We start from the raw sequence: 22,687 nt of genomic DNA, 5'->3' as shown, positions 1-22,687 counted from the left end.
AACAATGCTCAGTTGGAATTAAGGGGCCGAAGTGTGCCAAGAAAATATTCCACACACCATTACACAACCTCCATCAGCCTGGACTGTTGATACGAGGCACATTGGGTCTATGGATTCATGCTGTTGTTGTTAAACTCGGACCCTACCATCAGAGTGCCTCAGCAAGAATTGAAATTCATCAGACCTGTGAGCTTGTACCCAATGTACAGTAGGCTCAGATGTCAGTTCTTGGCTGACAGATTGTAACTTGACATGGTCTTCTAACTCAAGGTTTGGCGTGTTGTACGTTCTGAGATGCTTTTCTGCTCATAGTGGCTGTAAAGAGTGGTTATTTATGGCATCTCAACCCTTGTTGAGTGTTTTGTTGTTGTTGTTGTTGTTGTTGTTGTTATGTTTTTTGCATCATTCTGTGTAAACTGCCGGGCATGAAGATCCCTGGTGATCAGCCATTTCTGAACTACTAAACCCAACCCTTCTGGCACCAACAACCATGCCAAAGTCAGTGAGATTACACCCACCCACTGTTTTGATGTTTGATATGAACAGCTTTTGACCTGTATTTGCATTGTTTCTAAAGATAACTGACAACTGCATGGATGAGCAGGTTCACATGTGATCCTAATAAAGTGGCCGGTTAGTGTATATTGCACACTGTAGCTAGATAGGAAGCTGGGATTCATTGTCACAGCATTTGAACGCAACCCTTAAGCATTATTGAGCCCAAAATCGTGAATGCTTGTCTGAGTGAATCATTCTGTCAGTTGTCAGTACCTCACAGCATGCCAGTGGACTTTGTGTCTTTACACAACGTAACATTAGGCTACCAGTTGCTTTAAAAAAAACCCAACAACGACTAAAAATACATACATAAATCCCAATTTTAATGCGTAACGCAAATGCATTTCTGTGAGTGCACACTACATTCTCCTTATATATATATATATTATGTATACACGCTACGAAAAGCTACAGTACATCTGTGCTGTCATTTTAAGAAGTTTGCGTAGTCTCGGCGTATGTTACGCACTATCTACACTCACTGTGTTATGGCCGCTGGCGCGCCGTGTGTTTGTGAATAGCATTTGCAGCGCGTTTGCTGTATTCATGTAGCTGCTTCACCTCTTTCCTTGGGTCAAAGGGGAGGTAAACATATAGATTTAGCCACGTTTGATTGTTAAAAAAAGGACGTACTGCAGTTTAGGGTCGTATTCTTTCTTTTAGAAGTAGCACATAATTCGCTGCGTAGATTAGCGGTTAATCAAAGCGGTTTAGTATTATTATTATTAAGCAGAGGAGCTGAGTTAACAGCCACATCGCCTGGACTACAGCGCAGTGGTGAGTCTATTAGCTGTAGCTAAATAAACTAGCCGACTAGCTACATGTATACATGTTAGGGTTTTACTATTAGCTCATATCTGTAGTACTGTTCCTGTGTGTCACCCAATACGGATAACTAGTGTGTTCTGCTAAAAGCGTTAGCCACTGACTTGAACCATTGCTAACTCTTCACCTACTGATTATGAGCTAGCTGTGTGACATACCTGAGCTAGAATTAGTTTACTACCTGATTCAGCTGTATATCTGTCTGTAAATATGTCCAGGTAACAGTATGGATATAGTTAACTAGCTGATGAAAATACACTGCATCTTAAAAAAAAACAAAGGCTGTCAGTTATAGAGCACACATGTATGTTTGTTTTACAGATATTTACAGGTGACATCTATGATACTTACAGTGTACCAGTATGTAAAGTGTAAACTGTTTTTGTTTTGCATGTGCTGTTTATTCACAATTGTTGGTCTTTATCTGACAGGACAAAAGCAGATCTGTTGTTTATTGAACCTGAACACACACACACACACACACACACACAAGGAAGGGATGAGACTTAATTAATTCATTCAGCACATTTATTCACTGTGTAAACACCAAACAGTACATTGGTAGCAATGTAAAAGAAATCCCTTCTAATGCTGCCAAGAACGAGAGTGCACACGATGAGCAATACATTCAAGATATGTAAGAAATAATCCACTAAATGGATTAGCGTGTGTTGCTGAGGGTCTGTATATATTGTATACTGTAGGGAAATGTATTGCACAGTAGAGGAGGGAAATTGCATCAGGTGCGCTGCTGATCACAGTGATAATGTATTGTACAGTTAAAAGAAAAAGTTCTTTACGGTTAATGAGTCCCCATGAAATCAAAATTGCATTTTTGTGGCTTTTAGTATGAATATGTCAGCCTTATGGTTATGTATAAGCTAGTGTGCAACAAAACAATGACAAAATTCGCGTTTGGAAGATATACGCATTCAAAATGTACAGTCTCTCTCTACCACCGGTATGGATCAGCATGTTTTGATGACATCATTCTGCACTTCTCGTCAGATTTTCTGTCCAGTCAAACACTGTCTAGAATCCGAAGTGTCCCGCCCCTCAACGTTATAACGATCATCTTGCGGAAGTTGTTGAGCGAGAGAAATCGTATCGGCGAGCACGGGTCGTAAATGCATCTCTGGGTGTTCAAACGTGCAAGTTTTGTTGGTTTAGAAGGAAATGGTTTGAATTTGTTTCTTGTTGTTGTTTTTTTTTTTGTCAAGCTCGGGCTGTGAGGTAAGCGAAACGCGGCTGGATATTTAAAAAGGACGAGGACAAGTTTTTCCTGTTCAGTGTCATCCCCCCCACCCCGAGCCAAAATAGCTTGATTATTTGATGCATGGACCCCACAAGACCTCTGAAGGTGTGCTGTGGTATCTGGCACCAACACCTTAGAAGCAAGTTGCAAGGTGTGGCCTCCAATGATCAGACTTGTTTGTCCAGCACGTCCCACAGATGCTCGATCGGATCGAGATCTGGGGAATTTTGAGTCAATACCTTGAACTCTTTGTCATGTTCCACAAATCATTCCTAAACAATTTTTGCAGTGTGTCAGGGTACATTATCCTATTGAAAGAGGCCACTGCTATTAGGGAATACTGTTTCCATGAAGAGGTGTACTTGGTCTACAGCAATGTTTAGGAATGTGGTACGTATCAAAGTAACATCCACATGAATGCACAAGGTTTCCTAGCAGAACACTGCCCATACTGCCTCCGCCGGCTTGCCTTCTTCCCATAATGCATCCTGGTGCCATCTCTTCCCCAGGTAAGTGACGCACATGCACCTGGCTGTCCACATGATGTAAAAGAAAACGTGATTCATCAGACCGGGCCACCTTCTTCCATTACTCCATGGTCAATTGTAGGAGCTTTCAGCGATGTTCAGGGGTCAGCATGCGCACTCTGACCGGTCTGTGGCTGTGATGCACTGTGTGTTCTGACACCTTTCTATCATAACCAGCAGTAACTTTTTCACCAATTTGTGCTAGAGTAGGTCTTCGGTGGGATCGGACCAGACTGGCTAACTTTTACTCCCCACGCGCATCAATGGGCCTTGGGCGTCCATGACCCTGTCGCCGGTTCACTGGTTGTCCTTCCTTGGACCTCTTTTGGTAGGTATTAACCACTGTATTCCCAGGAACACCCCACAAGACCTGCCGTTTTTGGAGATGCTCTGAGCCAGTCATCTAGCCAAACTTGGAGCTTGTCAATGTTCTTCCGATCCTTACGCTTGCCCATTTTTCCTGCTTTCAACACATCAACTTTGAGAATGGACTGCTCAATTGCTGCCTAATATATCCCACCCCTTAACAGGTGGCATTGTAACAAGATAATCAGTGTTATTCACGTCACCTGTCAGTGGTTTTAATGTCACAGCTGATTGGTATAAAGGATATACAGTATGATATAATTATCCTGTGTGGTATTCTGCTGTAATGTGATTTTCTAATGAGACTCATGCACAGAAAGCTGTATTTTCCTTTAACAATGGATTTCTTCCTAGAAAATTCAAGGAGCTGTCAGAGCCGCCCTGACCCTGTGTTGCCATGGCGATGCGGGAGCTGGTAGAGGCAGAATGTGGGGGGGCCAATCCCCTCATGAAATTGACCGGTCACATGACCCAAGAAGGCGGAGCTTGGAGACATAGATCAACGCCCACTGTAAGTAGTTGTTGAGTGCAAACAGTTACTATATTGTATATAGTATGAGGTATATTTTCTTTTTTTTGTATTCACAGCGCTTCATTTTTCCCACATTTTGTTATGGTGCAACCTTATTCCAAAATGGATTAAATTCATTATTTTCCTTAAAATTCTACAAATAATACCCCATAATGACAACTTGAAAGAAATGTGTTTGAAATCTTTGCAAATTTATTTAAAATAAAAAACAAAAAAAAGCACATTTACATAAGTATTCACAGCCTTTGCCATGACACTTAAAATTGAGCTCAGGTGCATCCTGTTTCCACTGATCATCCTTGAGATGTTTCTACAACTCAATTTGAGTCCACCTGTAGTAAATTCGGTTGATTGGACATGATTTGGAAAGGCATGCTCCTGTCTTTATAAGGTCCCACAATTAACAATGCATGTCAGAGCACAAACCAAGCCATGAAGTCCAAGGAACTGTCTGTAGACCGCCGAGACAGGATTGTATAGAGGCACAGATCTGGGGAAGGGTACAGAAACATTTCTGCAGCATTGAAGGTCCCAATGAGCACAGTTGCCTCCATCAGCCATAAATGGAAGTAGTCTGGAACCAGCAGGACTCTTCCTAGAGCTGGGGGAGAAACTGAGCGATCGGGGGAGAAGGACCTTAGTCAGGGAGGTGACCAAAAACCCGATGGTCACTCTGACAGAACTCCAGCATGTCTCTGTGGAGAGAGGAGAACCTTCCAGAACAACCATCTCTGCAGCACTCCACCAATCAGGCCTGTATGGTAGAGTGGCCAGATGGAAGCCACTCCTCAGTAAAAGGCACATGACAGCCCACCTGGAGTTTGCCAAAAGGCACCTGAAGTACTCTCAGACCAATGGCAAGTGTCATGTCAGGAGGGAACCAGGCACCACTCATCACCTGGATAATACCATCCCTATAGTGAAGCATACTGGTGGCAGCATCATGCTGTGGGCATGTTTTTTAGCAACAGGAACTGGGAGACTAGTCAGGATCGAGGGAAAGATGAATGCAGCAATGTACAAAGACATCCTTGATGAAAACCTGCTCCAGAGCTCTCTGGACCTCAGACTGGGGTGAAGGTTCATCTTCCAACAGGACAACGACCCTAAGCACACAGCCAAGATAACAAACGAGTGTCTACAGGACAACTCTGTGAATGTCCTTGAGTGGCCCAGCCAGAGCCCAGACTTGAACCTGATTGAACATCTCTGGAGGGATCTGAAAATGGCTGTGCACCGACGCTCCCCATCCAACCTGATGGAGCTTGAGAGGTCCTGCAAAGAAGAATAGGAGAAACTGCCCAGAAATAGGTGTGCCAAGCTTGTAGCATCATACTCAAAAAGACTTGAGGCTGTAATTGGTACCAAAGGTGCTTCAACAAAGTATTGAGCAAAGGCTGTGAATACTTACGTACATGTGCTTTTTTTGTTTTTTATTTTTAATAAATTTGCAAAGATTTCAAACAAACTTCTTTCATGTTATCATTATGGGGTATTGTTTGTAGAATTTGTAGAATTTTGAGGAAAATAATGAATTTAATCCATTTTGGAATAAGGCTGTAACATAACAAAATGTGGAAAAACTGAAGAACTGTGAATACTTTCCGGATGCACTGTATTGTTTTGTATTTTCTTGGTTCGTTATGTGGTTTTGTTTTTGAATTCCCTGATGAAATGGGGAACGTTTATTATCGTCCAGCTGGATGATGAAAGAAAAAAAAAAAAGGTTCTAAGGCAGATGTTCACAAAACATTTTGATAGACTCCTACCATGTTTATAATGATATTATTCATTAAAATAAAAAGAAACATTATTTATTTATTTATTTTTTAAGAATTCTCTTCCTGTGGGTATACTTTAGACATTTTAATTCTCAGGAAGCCCAGAAACACTAATGTAATACTGACTCATTACAGATGTGATCATTGGTTGGAATCAGTGTATTGAACCATATGCCTCTCTGTGTCTCTCTGTGACTCTTTCCACTTAGATCCCCCCCACGCCGATTGAAATAGCCACCGAGGAAGAGGTATGTTCTATTGACCAGTTACTTGGCTGTTAGCCTGGGGTCAGGGTATGACTTTTATGAGTCGACAGATCTAGCTTAAATTATATCTATCTATCTATCTATTTCTGTTTATTTTTATTGATGTTTAAAATGGGCATTGGTTGAAAAATAGAAGTGATAGTTGCAATGAGAGGAATGAAACAATGTTATGGTACCTCAAGCATATGAATGCAATGAATCTTGAGGCTAAAAGTAGCTTTTAACTGACAGATTAAAGAAAAAGTGTTTAAAAATATTTGTCTATTCTACAACCCCAATTCAAAACGTTGGGATGCTGTGTAAAATGTACATTAAAACAGAATGCATTGATTAGCAAATCTCATAAACCCATATGTTATTCACAATAGAACATAGAGAACATATCAAATGTTTAAACTGAGTAAATGTACCATTTTAAGAAAAAAATATATATAATTTTGAATTTGATGGCCACAACACGTCTCACAAAGGTTGGGACGGATGGCAACAAAAGGCTGGAAAAGTAAGTGTTACTAAATGGAAACAACTGAAGGTTAATTGGCAACAGGTCAGTAACATACTTGGGTATAAAAAAAGAGTATCTTGGAAAGGCAGTCTTTCAGAAGTAAAGATGGGTAGATTTCTACAATTTGTGGAACAATTTCAGAATAATGCTTCTCAATGTAAATCTCATCAACTACAGTACAAAATATCATCAAAAGATTCTGAGAATCTTGAGAAATCTCTGTGCGCAAGGGACAAGGGTGAAAATCAATACTGCATGCTCATGTTCTTCAGGCTCTCAGGCGGCACTGCATTAAAAACAGGCATGATTCTGTAATGGACATCACTGCATGGGCTCAGAAACACCTCCAGAACTCATTGTCTGTGAACACAGTTCACCGTTCCATCCACAAATGCTGGTTAAAGCTCTATCATGCAAAGAAGAAGCCATATGTGAACATGATCCAGAAACAGCTGTCTTCTCCGGGCCAAAGCTCATTTAAAATGGAATGAGGCAAAGTGGAAAACTGTTCTGTGGTCAGACGAATCGAAATTTTAAATTCTTCTTGGAAACCGTGGACGCCGCGTCCTCTAAACTAAAGAGGATGCGAAACAGTGGTAAACATGACCCTGTCCCAACTTTTTGAGACCTGTTGCTGCCATCAAATTCAAAATTACCTTATTTTTCTTTTAAAATTGTACATTTCCTCAGTTTAAACATTAGATATGTTTTCTATGTTCTGTTGAGTTTATGAGATCTGCAAATCACTGCATTCAGTTTTTATTATTTACATTTTACACAGCGTCCCAACATTTTGGGAATTGGGGTTGTAATTTTAAGACCCTCGTTATCTCCTAATCACAAAACATTTTAGTGTTGAAATGAGGTCCTAAAACCTACAGAAAACGTATGGGTAGCATAAAGGACTTACTGAGACTGGATTGCAAACAATCCTAAATAGCCGCTGCAGACGTTTAACAGCACTGTCACGTTAAGTAAAATTTCAGTAAGATTAATGACGACGATCCCTAACATTTTTGTTTGTTAATAACTAAGAAAAGTAACACAGCACATCTGCAGATCTTTGACAGCTCTGCTACTCGCCTACAAAAACCAGTGCTAGAGGGCTATGTAAATCGATACTGTAATAAAAAATGAATGAAATGAAATTATAAGTCACCTCATTAATAAATCAATGTGACACATTATTATACTGTCAAGCCAAACACATTTCCTGTTTTGTTTTTATGCATTTGTGTAGCATTCTGATATGTCATTGTGTTATTGTATTTCATTTTGTGAAATTACTGCAGATAGCTAACGCGTCACTGCGGATATTCATTCATGAAACCCTCTGGTATCCACGACAATGGGTTCGACCCCACCTTTCCTCTTAGATCAGGAATTAGTAAACTATTTATTCGGCTGTTTTGTAAATAGGTTATAAGAAAAAACTAGTAGATAGGGACTCTTAGTGAATGTTTAAGATATTATTTGTGTGTGAATACAGCAGCTGATGTATTCCTGTATCATAACACCTTTAATTCCAGCTGGTGAATGAGTTTCTACAGGCGCCCCCACGCCCTCCTCACAGTTTCGACATGGGCCAGCTTTTGGAAGAAATGCAGCAAATTGACCAGCAGACCTACAGACAGGCCCCACAAAGAGGTAACACACTCTTATTTATATATATATATATATATATATATATATATATATATACACACACACACACACACACACACACACACACACACACACACACACACTTGTGATGCTGAACAGTATTGCAGAATTCACCATCTTACATTTCTGAGCTCAGGCTGATTTTCTTATTTAATAGTAGCCGCCATGTTGGCACTTTGTGTCATTTGACACCAAGTGCATACAGGAGACAAGAGATCATATTTATGCCATGATCTGACTTAGGGTCATATTGTTATGTAAAAAGACAGGATCATTTTGTTCTTTGTTAAACGCCACAGCTCAGCATCTGCTCAGATCAATTGCCATTATAGTACTACTAGAATTTGATATAAGGTGTAAGATGTTAAAACGTTTTGCTTGCAGCTCCAGACGTAGCGGCATTGGCACTATCGGGTGACTGGACAGCAGAGTTCCTGTCTGGCGCTGACTCCGCAGCCTCTCCGGCCCAGGCAGGTTTTGATGCAGCAGACGCTGACTGGACCAGAGAATTCATTAACGAAGTGGCAGGTTAGTCATTATACAATTTGTTTTTGGATCATGTCCTGTCTTTGTAGGATGAAAAAAGCTTTGCTTTATTATATGCATAACAGCGATTGATGTAGGCTCAGGCGACATCACGTAAAGGAGGTTCGGACACATGCAAGTGCAGATAAAAGCTTTAATAAAGAGAGGCAGTCAGGCAGACAAAACCAAAACGTGAAACACAGGTGTGGTGAAAAACAGGCAAAGGGTCAGGCAATCAGCAAATGGGCGTAAACGAGACTAAGCACGAATCAAGTAAGGAGGATGAGAATAGGATGAAAACTATGGCAGGTAAACGAGGAACAAAGTCTTGGTATGGTGGTAACACTTAATACGCAATACTTCGCGCCGAACAATGAGACACGAGGGGTTTAAATACTAAACGTAATCAGGGGTGAAACACAAAACAGCTGAGAACAGTGATGTCACATAAGGGAAACAACCAATAACAATACTGGGGCGGAGACAGGACATAAACAATATATAAACATAAACAGGACACAACAAAACACACATGTTAAAAGTAAACAAAGGCAGTGACTATGTTTACATGGACAGCAGTAACCTAATTATTGACCTTTATTCTGAATAAGACAGTATTGTGATTTAAGGTGTTTTCATGACTTGCTTTTAGAATATTCCTTTCAAGTTCAGGTTTTACATGTTACAGAACGTAGATTGATTAATAGCACGTCATTACGTCCCCACGCTACCTCGTCCGATGTTCCCGCCAGAATTTCATGTATCAACCTACATTTCGTCTTCGTTATGGTACCGTATACAGTTTTGGGTGTTTTATTTTTAATTTTACGAACACTTCTATGCTATACGTGCAAATAGACGAATACTTGAAGCCGTGGGTTGCATCCGAATTCGAGTACTTACCCACTATATCGTAGCCAAAATACGTGTATTTCACTTCCTACTATATAGCAGGTAAGTACACAGTTTCGGACGCAGCCGCGCTCTCTTGTTTGCCGTCAAAGGGTTGAGCACTGCCGTGTGTGTACGTGTCCTGTCACAAAATGTGACTTAAGGTGTGTACATTTCTGTAATACACTTCAATAATGTGACGAAAATAGGAATACTCCACGTCTTAATTCGATTTGTGTTTACTTCGAGTATGACTTTAGTCGATTAAGGTCATCAATAATCGCTGTTTACATGCTAGTTTCTTAATCAGAGTATTGTCTTAATCAGGTTAAAATCGGAATATTGTCCATGTAAATGTACTGAATGTCACTGAAACCCGGAAGTGCGTGCTCATGCTTCGGAGCGTGCTGCGTGCTACAGCGCTAGCGTGAGGGGAGATCTTGTCAGGTGAAGATTAAATGCATGTATATTACTTCATAATTCATTTAATAATCTGACTCCAGTTTACAGGGTTAACATAACTGATTTGAGACAATGAATGTTGTCACTTTCCTACTCAATGTTAGACTATATTGCCAAAGGTTTTTAGGCACCTGACTATCACACCCATATGTGCTTATCGAACATCTCATTCCAGATGTAGTCGCACCTTTACTGCTGTAACAGCCTCCATTCTTCTGGGAAGGCTTTCCTATAGATTTTTGAGTGTGACCGTGAGCGTGACTATGGGGATTTGTGCCCATTCAGTCACACTGATTTACACAAGTAGATGTTGATCTGTTATGGCATTATTGCCTGTTGCACCTCCTAGGATTACTGCTCTTCCTTCTGCATGGCCATCATGCTTTACGCTACCAAAACCATACAGGCATCCCAGTGACTACTGCTGTAGCAAGCCGCACTGCCAACGTTAATGGATGCTTAGTGCCACGGGTTTCCTATGGTTTTCTCCTGTTATACCTAATACCACTCCGGCATGCTTGCCTAACATAACTAGAGCCTTACAGGCCTCCCTAGTGACTAAGGCTGTCACAAGCCCCACTGGTACCGTTAATGCTGAATGCCACTGGTTCCATATGGCATAGGTCAGCTGCAGGGTCATCAGCTGACAACCACCGCTCAACAAGGTTTTGCTCCTTTTACCCCGGAATGTCTCCTGGTAGCAGAGCAGTGGCAGGGACGTCTCCCAGCCACCTCCTGCAACTAGACCTTTCCCCTCACCCAGAGCCAAAAGCTGCTTTTCTCTGCCTCTTCAGCCAGATCTTTCAAGACCTCCAATATCCCTCAGGAAATGAACAGTTGATATTCCAACAAAGCCACGGCATCCTACTTCTACCGCATAGATGATGGTTCTCCAGCTAGCATCTTTATACTCCGTAATACCACCTGAGTACTTCAGTGTCTTCTTCTCAAAGGCAGCTTCTATTCCTTCCTCCCATGGGACAGTTAGCACGATGAGGAGCACTCTCTTGGTGCCACTGGACTACATCATTATATCAGGGCAGAGAGTTGTGTTGGTGATCTCACTAGGGAACTGGATTTTCCTGTCAAGATTGACTATCATTCTCCAGTTTTAGGGGAAAGGAACTGTCCTTGATGGAACTCTTGGCGTGGCACTTGTGATGCCCCATCTTCTCTGACAAATTGGATGTGCTGACACACTGGTGGAGGATGACCTCTCTGCTTATGACCTGTCTGTGCCCCTCCAGCACCTCGGCCAATCTGCTCAGTATTTGATCGTGTCGCCACCTGTAGCACCCCTGGGAGCATGCAATCTTGCAGCCTAACAAGATGTGTTGGAGAGTTGCATTTGGATTGCTACAGAGGAGGCAGCATTCTTCCTGGCCAAACCACTGGTGCAGGTTCAGTGGGCAGAGGTGTGTTGTATGTTGCCCTGATAAGAAAACTAGAGGTGCGTTCACAAATGCAGCGATTTCATTGCTGCAAATTGCCAGTCGCTGTACTATGAAGTCACCAGTTGGCGTCCTACTACTGGTTGCCATAGTAACATGGGAGGCGCAACTAGCATTCCACTTTTGACAACAAACCCGTTTTCTTGTCACTAAAATTAAACATTCAGGAGGGAGTGCGATCATATAAAATTCACCAATGTATATATGCATCATATCCTTTGAGATGAATGAGAAGCAGTGTGTGCTCTTTGCCATCTATCTGCAGCAAAAGCGCAAGCTAAGCTTAGCTTACAGTCTTGGCGTTTAAAGCAAAATAATAATAATAATAATGAAACAAACTCACTTTTTGCTGCATTTGTACAAAATTCCAGTGTAGCTCCTATCTCAGTAAGTGAGCATCACCCTCAGGGTGTCATTAATTATATGTTTGATGGTGACCAGGGGCTGGATCGCCGCTCTTTGGCCTGTTTGTTTCCTGGGTGATGTGTCCAGCTTGGTGCTGCTCGTTCCCGGGCGCCGAAGCAGTGACAAGACGGACACTTCACCCGAGATAGAAGCTGTACTGGGATTTTTCTCAGTTGCAATTATTTTTTCTTTTATTGTTGTTGTTGGTATTATTATTATTATTATTATTATTATTATTATTATTATTATTGTATAGTTTTAGTTTAAACCCACCAAGATCCTAAGCTAAGCTAAACTAAGCTAATTGGCTACTGCTGGACACGCTCACATCTAGTCACCAATGCTAGCTATCGCTTATGTTGCCGGAAGTATGCTCCTTGAAAATGAATGGTCTCCGATCGCTTTGTCGTTGTGAGTTGCTGTATGTGTGAATGCACCTTAAATCTTGCCTGTGGGATTCTCCACAGGTCTGCCAAGATGATGTTTCTGCCAACAACACCTACCCATGTTGTCCAAACCCCACCCCCCGTTGTCTTTGTGCTACAGCCTTGATCTTATAGCATTCATCCTCCATACTTGTCACCTCAGACACCACTGAGGCACCAACTTCAGCATGGGCTTTCCACTTGTGGCCTGTGTGGACCTGGACATTTGTACTCCGCACTGCTTGGTCAGTGGACTCCCTCAGCTTTAACACTAGCCTGGTCTTCTCCTGCTTGCATCCCATGCTGATGGATTGCAGTGGCAGCTGTAAGATGTTCTTTCCAAAGAGACCGGGTTTCAGATAGTCATCACGGGAAGCCCAGCCACTTTCGGATGAAAGACTTCATGTGGCTTACTGTGGCTTACTGTGGATAAGGGGATTTCACACAACTTCAGTGGCCACATTAGAGCATTAGTGAGTGAGTGATGTTAGGTGAGGAGGCCTGGGATGCAGTCAGTGTTCCAGTTCATCTCAAAGGTGTTCATTGGTGTTGAGGTCAGGGCTCTGAGCGGGCCACTCGAGTTCTTCCACTCCAACCTTTGCAAACCATGTCTTTATGGACCTCGCTTTGTGCACAGAGTCATTGTGATGTTGGAACAGGTTTGGGTCCCTTAGTTCCAGTGAAAAGGAATTGTAATGCTACAACATAAAAAGACATCCTATACAATTCTGTGCTTCTAACTTTGTGGCAGTTTTTGGAAAGCCCAGATATGGGTGTGATGGTCAGGTGGCCAGAGACATTTTGGCCATAGTGAACATGGTTTTGAGTGGACATCCAAATTTGCTGATTAGGGCTCTTTCTTCTGGCTTGGTTCCACACTTCCTGTCATGTCCTTTCACGTAACCTCTACTCTCCATCACTTTCTGTGTTTGACCCAGACCCTGGTCGATGGGCTGAAGAGTATTTGGAGCAGTCAGAGGAGAAGCTATGGTTGGGAGATTTGGGAGAGAAGGAGCAAGAGAGAGAATGGTAAGAGTCTGTATTAAATGGAAATGTGTGGAAGGCTGAATGTAATGAAGTTTAGAAAGCGTTGGCAAATCAAGGGCAGAAACGATTCTTTGGCTTTTACAATGAACTGCAGAACCATTTTCAATACAATGAAAGAATTTTAACCTTGAGGCTTAGAAGAGTTATATAAACAGAACAGTATGTTGGTAGTTGCATGGATCATGTCCTTGGTGACTGAATATGGCTTGGAATTTGCATAAAGGGAAAAATTTACCTGAGCAAAGTTCTGTATTAGTCTATCAGAATGCCTGAGTCTTAATGAGCTGCAAATATGTTTTGATGGCAGCATATTTGGGTTTTTTTTTTTCAGTGTGAATTTGGAAACCCAGTTTTTTTTCTAAAACATTAAAAAGATTTATTATAACCCATTAGGACAAAAGAGTACCAACCAGGGGAGGAGCTGAAGCAAACGGCTAATGAACTTCTTGCAAAGGTCGATGACCCCAAGCTGCAAAACACAGAGGTGAGCATGGGCTTTTATGCTGCTGGTTATTTGCTTCTTCTTCTGGACCTTTCATGTATTTAGTAATGCTTTCTTTCAATTTAAAACAATTCAGAAGGTGACAAAACCTGGATAAATTATCCATTTGATAGCTGCAGGTTATACTCAAACTATTAAATATTTAGCTCATGGTACTGTAGTGGGATTGATGGATGTAGTGTACCAGTCAAAAGTTTGGACACACTGAATTGAAATATATAATCTCACCATCCATTTTAATATTTGTTCACATACACATTTATGCAATTATCCAATAAGCCAATCATGTAGGAACAGCACAGTGCATAAAATCATACAAATACAGGTCAAGAGCTTCAGTTCATGTTCTTGTTAATGTTACGCAAACAGTCAAGTTAATTGCATGTACATATTTTCTGCGTTCTAATGTACACTCACGGAACACTTTATTAGGAACACCTGTATAAATACTTATTCATGCAATTATCAGCCAATTGTGTGGCAGCATTGCACTACATAAAATCATTCAGATACGGGCCAGCAGCTTCAGGTATTGTTCACATCAACCATCAGAATGGGGGATAAAATGTGATCTCAGTGGCATGATTGTTGGTGCCAGACGGGCTGGTTTGAGTATTTCTATAGCTGCTGATCACACATAACAGTCTCTAGAATTTACTCAGAATAGTGCAATAAAGAAAAAACATTGTCAGCGACAGTTCACTTGTTCACAAGAATGTCTTGTGATGAGAGAGGTCAACGGTGAATGGCCAGAGTGGTTCGAGCTGACAGAAAGGCTACAGTAACGTGGATAACCACTCTGTTCAGTTGTGGTGAGTAGAAAAGCATCTCAGAATGCACAACATGTCAAACCTTGAGGCAGGTGGGCCACAACAGCATAAGAGCACGCCGGGTTCCACTTCTGTCAGCCAGGAACAGAAAGCAGGGACTGCAGTGGGCATAGGCTCAACAGAAATTGTTTCCTGAATTGTTTCATTTAGAACAGGGGTGTCCAAACTTATCTGCAAAGGCCCAGTGTTGGTGCAGTTTTTCATTCCAACCAAGCAGGAGCCACACCTGATTCCACCTGTTTAATCCATTGATCTTGGCTTTCAGTAGACTCAGGTGTGGCTTCTGCTCGGTTGGAATGAAAACCTGCACCCACACCGGCCCTTTCCAGATAAGATTGGACACCCCTGATTTAGAACTTTGACAAAGCAGCTGGCAAGTACATGGTGTATTTCAGAATTTTAAGCTAAGACTCCTGGATGAAGCTTTCTCATGAAGCTGTTTGAGATGATACCAAGTGATGATGCAAAGCTACATCAGGAATACTGTGAAGAAGAATAGTGAAAATGAAGAAAACCTTCTATAAGCACGTGTGTCCAAACTTTTGCGTGATGGTGTACTTTCCTGATCTTAGAGGCAAGTTTGGGGCTGATCCAGTGTCAAACGTACATAGTGAACCTATACAGTCTTCTTTGTAGCCTGTCACAGCAATTCAGTATTTCAGTATTAGTAATATAGTGGCACCACAGCTTCTGACACTTTCAGCACTTTTTTTTTGTACTGCTTGTATATTAGCAAAACACCACGCTGAATCAATGAAGGAAAATTTATTATAACCGTAGATCTTTCACAACTGTTTTTTTTTGTTTGGTTTTTTTTGCCAGGCCACTTTTTTTAATTCTGAGTGACTTGTAAATGGACCTTCAGCCAAGCCCCCCTCCTAATTTCATATAAACTTGATTTCCATTCCCATATATTTCTTTGCATTATGTCATTGCTTTTCTAAATAATTTAAATTTCAGTGTTTAATCACACAGTAAAGCAATACTGTAGGACTCCAGATATTGTTGTCATGGCAGCATCAGTACATCAGGATGTGTGTCTATTCAAGACGCCTTGACTGAACCCACTTGTGTGCACAATGAGCTGTAGGTGTGTAACGGCCATTGTTGTTGTTGTCGTTGTGCAGTTCCTGCGGTTTGTTAGGCAGATTGGCGAGGGCAGTGTGACTGTGGAGGACAGAGCAGGAAAGCAGCTCGCTGATAAGGCACAGGCCAGAGAGGCACAGAACTGGGCGTCCAGCTTCACGCAGGTACGAACCCTAACCAACCTCATAAAGAGGGCATGTGCAGCCTGCAGCCATCTGAGCTCGTGCTGTTTAGTGAGAATTAAAACGAGCAGACGAACACCTTTGCCTTGTGCATCCAAGTGCTGCATTGTCACAAATAACAATTTGTGTTACAATGTAATGTATTACAACACTTACAATGTAATTTCTCTGTTTTTTAAGTAATAAATGTAGTTTATTACTTAAAATTCTCAGTCAGCTCTAATACACTGATATGGGTTTTTATGACACTTTTAGGTGTTATTAGTAGATCATGTGCTTTATCTGTCTGACTTCTTCTTGACCCATTTACCTCAATCCATACCTAAAAATAACTCCTTATTGAACCAAACCCATAACACACTTGTCCCTCCCACCTGCCCCCATAATGGCTGCGCAGTTCCTGAAGGAATCAGGGGGAGGGACTGTACAAGTGGAAACTCGAGAGTGCAGAGAGAAGAATGACCAAGCTAAAGCTAAACATGCAGAACAGTGGGCTAATCTCGCCAGTCAGGTAGGACCCCTGCTGCTTGGCAACATGAATACAGTGGTCCTTTTTTTAAAAAAACAAAAAAAAACCTACTTTTCTCTAATATGATGGGGTCCATTTCTTGATATTTATTATTATTTTTATTATCATTTATATATATATTTTTCATTTCTTGCCGCTTTATATAGTATGCTGTTGTCGCTTTACAATTTGTGCGCTTCCTTGATACAAGCCATTTTGCTATTGCTTGTGTTCTGTGAGAGCAAATCTGCACAAAATGGCTGCCTTTCATTCGAGCCACTCAGTTCCTCAAAGCACAATAACACTGCTTGACTTTTCATTTAAGAACAGGCGCCTCTATAGATGTGTAGAAAGAAAGATTAATGATAGTAAGATGCTTTCCCTTTTAGGCCATTCCTTTATTTATTTATTTTTAATTTATTTCTTTTTCTTGCCCTCATTTACCTTTTCCTTGTTTCCACCATCCCCATGTGTAAGGTGGTTAGAATGCATTTTGAAGACTGGTTCTGCCTGGTTCCCTTCCTCAGGTGTCAGAAGAGTCTGCCGAGTCTTGGGTAGACGAGTTTGCCGCGTCGGGCCCGGATTTTCAACAGGCTAAAGCTGCCGTGGAGGTATTCGAGCACAAGTGCATTCATTTAATTTAGGATCAATGTTGTCGCAACAGTTAAAGCCGTGGTCACCAACCCTCTTCCTTGATATCTACCTTCCTGCAGGTTTTAGTTGATCAAGAACTTTTTAAGGCAATTAATGGATAGGTGAGCATGATTATGGCTGGCACTGAAGTCTTCAGGAAGGTAGATCTGCAGGAACAGGGTTGGTGACCATTGAGTTAAAGTGTAGTAACAGTTTTCTGTGTGTGTGTGTGTGTGTGTGTGTGTGCGCGCAGAGTGATATCGATTTCTGGGAGAAGCTGCAGGAGGAGTGGGAGGAGATGGCTAAGAGAGACGCTGAGGCTCATCCGTGGCTGTCTGACTTTGACCAGCTGCTCAGCACCTCATATGACAAGGTAGCCACGTACACCTACAAAGGAACTCCTCCGTTCACTTTGAGAAAAAGTAGTTAGCCTCCACCTGTGTGGCGCTTGTAATTCTGTTTCACTTTGAATAATTTCAGTCCCATATGAACGTTTTCCTGGGTGGTTTGTCACAAGTTGGTAGTTACCAATTATAATTGAGTGTTATATACTTTGTGTGCATGCAGGAGATACTTACATGTGGATCTTACATTCATTTATCTAATAATAATACAAATACATTGTTCATGTTTTAAAAGTCTAAAGATTTTACACTTTTTTTTCTGGTGGAAATATATAACAACATAAACAGGAAATACAGTCCCTTCTGAAAGTATTGGAACAGCAAGGCCAGTTCTGTTGGGTTTGAGATCAAAAGATGAATATGAGACGACAGATCAGAATTTCACATTTCTTTTCCTCATATTTACATATAGATGCGTTAAACAACTTGGAACACGGCATGTTTTGTTTGAACCCACCCATTCTTTCAAGTGATCAAAAATATTGGAACATGTGATTGATGAGGTGTTTCTTGCTGCCCAGGTGTGCCCTGTTAAATTGATTGTTTCATGAATTAATAGCTCTGAATATCTACCCTTGGTTTGAGTGGTAGGTTTTGCCGGTGAAGACCGCATTTGTTGTTTACAAAGGATAAACCAACATGAAGACTAGAGAGCTGTCTATGGGAGAAAAGCAAGCCATTTTGAAGCTGAGAAAAGAGGGGAAAATCTATCAAAGGCATTGCACAAGCATTGGGCGTAGCCAATACAATGATTTGGAATGCCCTGAAAAATAAAGAAAACCACTGGTGTACTAATAACCAGACATGGAACAGGTTGGACAAGAAAACTGCAGCAGTTGATGACAGAATCATTGCGTGAGCCGTGAAGAAAAAACCCCAAAACATTTTACTTTAACAATTTACTTTAAGACTTGTTTGTTCCTATAAAAAATGGTTGGTCTGATATAGAAGGTTCTCTGTTTTATGTTGTTTAACACATCTAGATGTAAATACTAGGAAATAAATGCTGAAATCCTAAACTCTCATCTCATATCCATTTTTTGATCTCGAATTCAAATGCCCTGGCGTACAGCACACACAAATGAATTAGCCTGGCTGTTTCAATAGTTTCGGATGGGACTGTATATAAGCAAATACATTGTATTGGCTTTAACGTTCTTTTATTTCTTCAGTCCAAAAATGAATATATATCCTTATTAGAAATTGCCTAATGACTTCATATTGTTTCTTTTGGATACAAGTAGAGGTATGGATACTGCTACTTGACTCTGTTTTCTAACCTTGGTCAAAGCCAGTATGTAATACAGTGTGTTTGTTTGTTAACCCGTATGCTTGATTACTATCTGTTTCCCAGGGCTATCAGTTTGAGGAAGAGAATCCGTACCTGTCCCACGAGGACCCGTTAGCGGAGGGAGTGAAGAGGATGGAAGCTGGGGACATCCCCGGAGCCGTGCGCCTGTTCGAGAGTGCAGTGCAGAGAGAACCAGACAACCAGCTGGTTAGTCCTATAGCTAATTCAGCACCAATACATAATAATAAGGATCGGTCTTCTTTTCTTATTGGTCATCTCTGTAATTTTTCTTCATGTGCATGTGAGATGTTTGTGTTTCTGATGTGCCTCAGGCTTGGCAGTACCTGGGAACATGCCAAGCAGAGAACGAGCAAGAGTTTGCAGCCATCAGTGCCCTCCGCAGGTCAGTGAAGGATGCACACACTTTTACAATCTGCTATTTGTAGGCTCTCGTTTTCTTCCTGCACATTTTTATTGCTCTATGTTAGTTTATACTGTTTTGTCTTCCTCTTGTTATCTTGCTTTCAGGTGTATTGAGCTGAAGAAAGACAATCTGACAGCTCTCATGGCTCTGGCGGTCAGCTTCACCAATGAATCACTGCACCGGCAGGCCTGCGAGACGCTTCGCGACTGGCTGAGACACAACCCAAAGTACCGGCATATTCTCGAGCAGATGGACAGGGAGAAGGAGCGGGAAGGAGTTCTAGAGAGAGAGAAGGAGAGGGAGAGATTTGGATCACTGCTGCCAGAGTACAGCGATTTTAACTCTTTTCTTCTAAATGACAGTAGACTCTTTGGGTACGGAATGGATGTTACATCTCAGTTTTCTGTCTTTCTTGCTCTTCTGTCTCTAAGGGCTCTGTTTAACGAGGTGCAGTCGTTGTTTCTGAGCGCGGCGGCTGCTGATCCTACGCGGGTCGACCCTCAGCTGCAGTGTGGTCTCGGAGTTCTCTTCAACCTGAGCGGAGAGTATGACAAAGCTGTGGACTGTTTTACTGCTGCCTTGTCTGTTACTCCACAGGTACACACAAAGACACTCAGATTATAGTACTTCTGGGGACCGAATCGACTAAAAGCACCATTCATTTCCTTCATTTTTACTCTTAGAAATAACAGGCTGTGTGTTATCATCAGCAAGCAACACAAAGACAGACCCAAAAGCGACCTTTCCAATTGAAACTTTCTCAGTTCTATGTAAATCAGGTATGCGGTGGTAAAGTGACAAATCCAAATGATTGGCTTGAGTGAATTCTTTGGACCAAGCAGATTTTTCATCATCCCTGGAAACCTTTACTGTAACAGCATTAGTTTCTCCCTGCATTTGGTGCTCAAAAAAAGGGAACAAAAAAACCAAACAGTAAAATGTATAGTATAGTGCATACATTTCGGCTACTACCATTTTATATAAGATTTTAAAAAACCTGGACAGGGCATACACACAAGACCAAAGTCAAGAGAAAAATCAAATTAGCAACACAAATTAAAAACCAAATTAGCAACACAACAATCATTAATTCAGATTTGAATCTGCACTATGTGGCTCAGGTGGTAGAGCGGGTTATCCACTAATCATAGGGTTGGCAGTTCGATTCCTGGCCCACATGACTCCACATGCCGAAGTGTCCTTGGGCAAGACACTGAACTTCAAGCTGCTCCCTATGGCAAGCTAGCACCTTGCATGGCAGCTCTGCTACCATTGGTGTGTGAGTGTGTGTGTGTGTGTGTGTGTGTGTGTGTGTGAATAGGTGAAAAAAAAAGTGCTTTGTAGAACCGCTAAGGTTAAAAAAGCACTATATAACTACCATTTATCTTTAAACTTGATACGAGTCAACTTTTACATTTACATTTAAGGTATTTGGCAGACGCCCTTATAGAGAGTGACTAACATTTATCTCATTTATACAATTGAACAGTTGAGGGTTAAGGGACTTGCTCGAGGTCCCAGCAGTGGCAGCTTGGCAGTGCTAGGATTTGAACTCACAACCTTCAGATCAGTAGTCCACCACCTTGAAATGTCCTCATTTTTTGAATTTTCATTCACTTAGATCTTTTTTGTGAGTACATCTAATTTATTACAGGTATAGAATGACAAATATGTACACTGTTTTATTCAGCAAGAGTCTGTTACACACCAATGTCTTAGTCTCTTCTCATTCACTTTGCAGGATTATTTGTTGTGGAATAAGTTAGGCGCTACTCTAGCTAACGGAAATCGCTCTGAGGAGGCTGTTGCTGCCTACAGAAGGGCGCTTGAGCTGCAACCTGGGTTCGTACGCAGCCGTTACAATCTGGGCATTAGCTGTGTTAATCTGGGAGCTCACAGGTAAGAGTACTCGACTGAATACTACTGTATACTAACAAATCTGCTTTTGCTTATTGCAATCACTGTCCTTCCCGCTCCTCCTTCTCATACGCTGCTCTGTGTCTGTCTCAGGGAAGCTGTGGAGCATTTCCTGGAGGCGCTCTCTCTTCAAAGGCAGGCTGCTGGTGACTTGGAAGGAGGTGCAAGTCGGGCACCAGGTTCAGCCACCACCATAATGTCAGACAACATCTGGTCCACCCTGCGCATGGCACTAAGCATGATGGGAGAGAGTTCGTTGTACACTGCTGCCGACCGGCGAGATCTGGACACGCTGCTGGCGCACTTCTGCCAGAGGGACGGAGAGACAGACTGAAGGAGGGAGAGGGGAAAGGAGTGGAGGGTGATAGCATGCGAGTGTGGGGAGAGGTGTTTCGGAAGTACGGAAGAGTAGTTTAAGGAAGAGAGTCGTTAGAGATGGACGACAAGAACAAAGAGGAAGGAAAGAATCAAACTAGTGTGAAACACTCAGCACAGTTAATGCACTAGTGATGATGCACTACATGCTCTGAACAGATAGATAGACTAGTGATAATGCGTGGATACTTTTTAGAAATGAGTGTGACATTGAAAACGATACATCGTTGTTACATAATTCAGAGCTCCACAGAACTGAATGCAAGGTTCTTGTGCACATTATGTTTCTTCCCATTTTGTTAATCATTGATATGGTATGTCTTGGCTACATTCCAACTACTTGAGGACAATTACTTCACTAAAAGGAGATTTGCCTCTATTTCGAGGTACTGATCATGTATATGACTTCGGGAGGAACAAAGACTAAAGAATGTGGTTTGTGTGAGCTTTTATGAACCACTAAAATAACCAAGATTCGTAAGATACATTGTTGAGATGGTAGGTCGTGTCAGCAAGAAAATAATGAAAAAAGGATGAGAAACCTGAGGATGCATGCCCGCCCTTGCTCCTTTGCTCGTTATCTAATTTGATAAATAATCCTGCTGTAAATGAATTAGCTTAATTGTAAATGCTGCCATCTTGTGTACCATAATTGTATTAATATTATTATGATGCCAGTTTTTAATATAGCCAACCGACTGTACGATTATATATGTAACCCAAGCAATAAAACTTTGAAATAATGATTGTGGGTCTGTATTAAATGGAACAAATTACACAAGGTATTAAAATGAGACCAGTGTGTGTCAGTAGATCAATTTAAGTGTATGATAGATGATATGGTTGTAGTACAGTGTTCCTGCACTGGTTGATTTGCAGACGTATGTTATTTACTTGTTTTTATTTGGACTTTATCTTCATTTTATATATATATATATATATATATATATATATATATATATATATATATATATATATATATAATCTCCTCCTTTTCTGAATGTAAGTAGTATGAATGTGAACTCAGGGCATTACTGTATAAGAGCTTT

At 41.4% G+C, this 22,687-nt stretch overlaps 1 protein-coding gene across 2 annotated transcripts; it reads left to right on the top strand.

Moving 5' to 3' along the window:
- The first annotated feature begins 1,077 nt into the window (after positions 1-1,077).
- Positions 1,078-22,384, top strand: pex5 (peroxisomal biogenesis factor 5). Of its 2 annotated transcripts, XM_017470131.2 has the most exons (16): positions 1,078-1,335; positions 3,886-4,042; positions 6,054-6,092; positions 8,145-8,262; positions 8,665-8,808; positions 13,378-13,468; positions 13,880-13,970; positions 15,946-16,068; positions 17,122-17,205; positions 17,481-17,600; positions 18,986-19,129; positions 19,255-19,325; positions 19,451-19,672; positions 19,778-19,943; positions 21,088-21,245; positions 21,357-22,384. In XM_017470131.2, the coding sequence occupies exons 2-16, from the start codon at positions 3,929-3,931 to the stop codon at positions 21,595-21,597; spliced, it is 1,926 nt and encodes a 641-aa protein (XP_017325620.1). In that variant the 5' UTR covers positions 1,078-1,335; positions 3,886-3,928; the 3' UTR covers positions 21,598-22,384. The 2 variants fall into 2 exon arrangements, with proteins under 2 accessions (XP_017325620.1, XP_017325631.1); XM_017470142.2 differs by lacking the exon at positions 15,946-16,068 and having other exon boundaries at positions 1,079-1,335.
- The last annotated feature ends 303 nt before the right edge of the window (positions 22,385-22,687 follow it).

Source organism: Ictalurus punctatus, chromosome 1 (assembly GCF_001660625.3).
Source record: "Ictalurus punctatus breed USDA103 chromosome 1, Coco_2.0, whole genome shotgun sequence".
NCBI lineage: Eukaryota > Metazoa > Chordata > Actinopteri > Siluriformes > Ictaluridae > Ictalurus > Ictalurus punctatus.
This window is presented reverse-complemented; position numbering and strand designations above follow the sequence as displayed.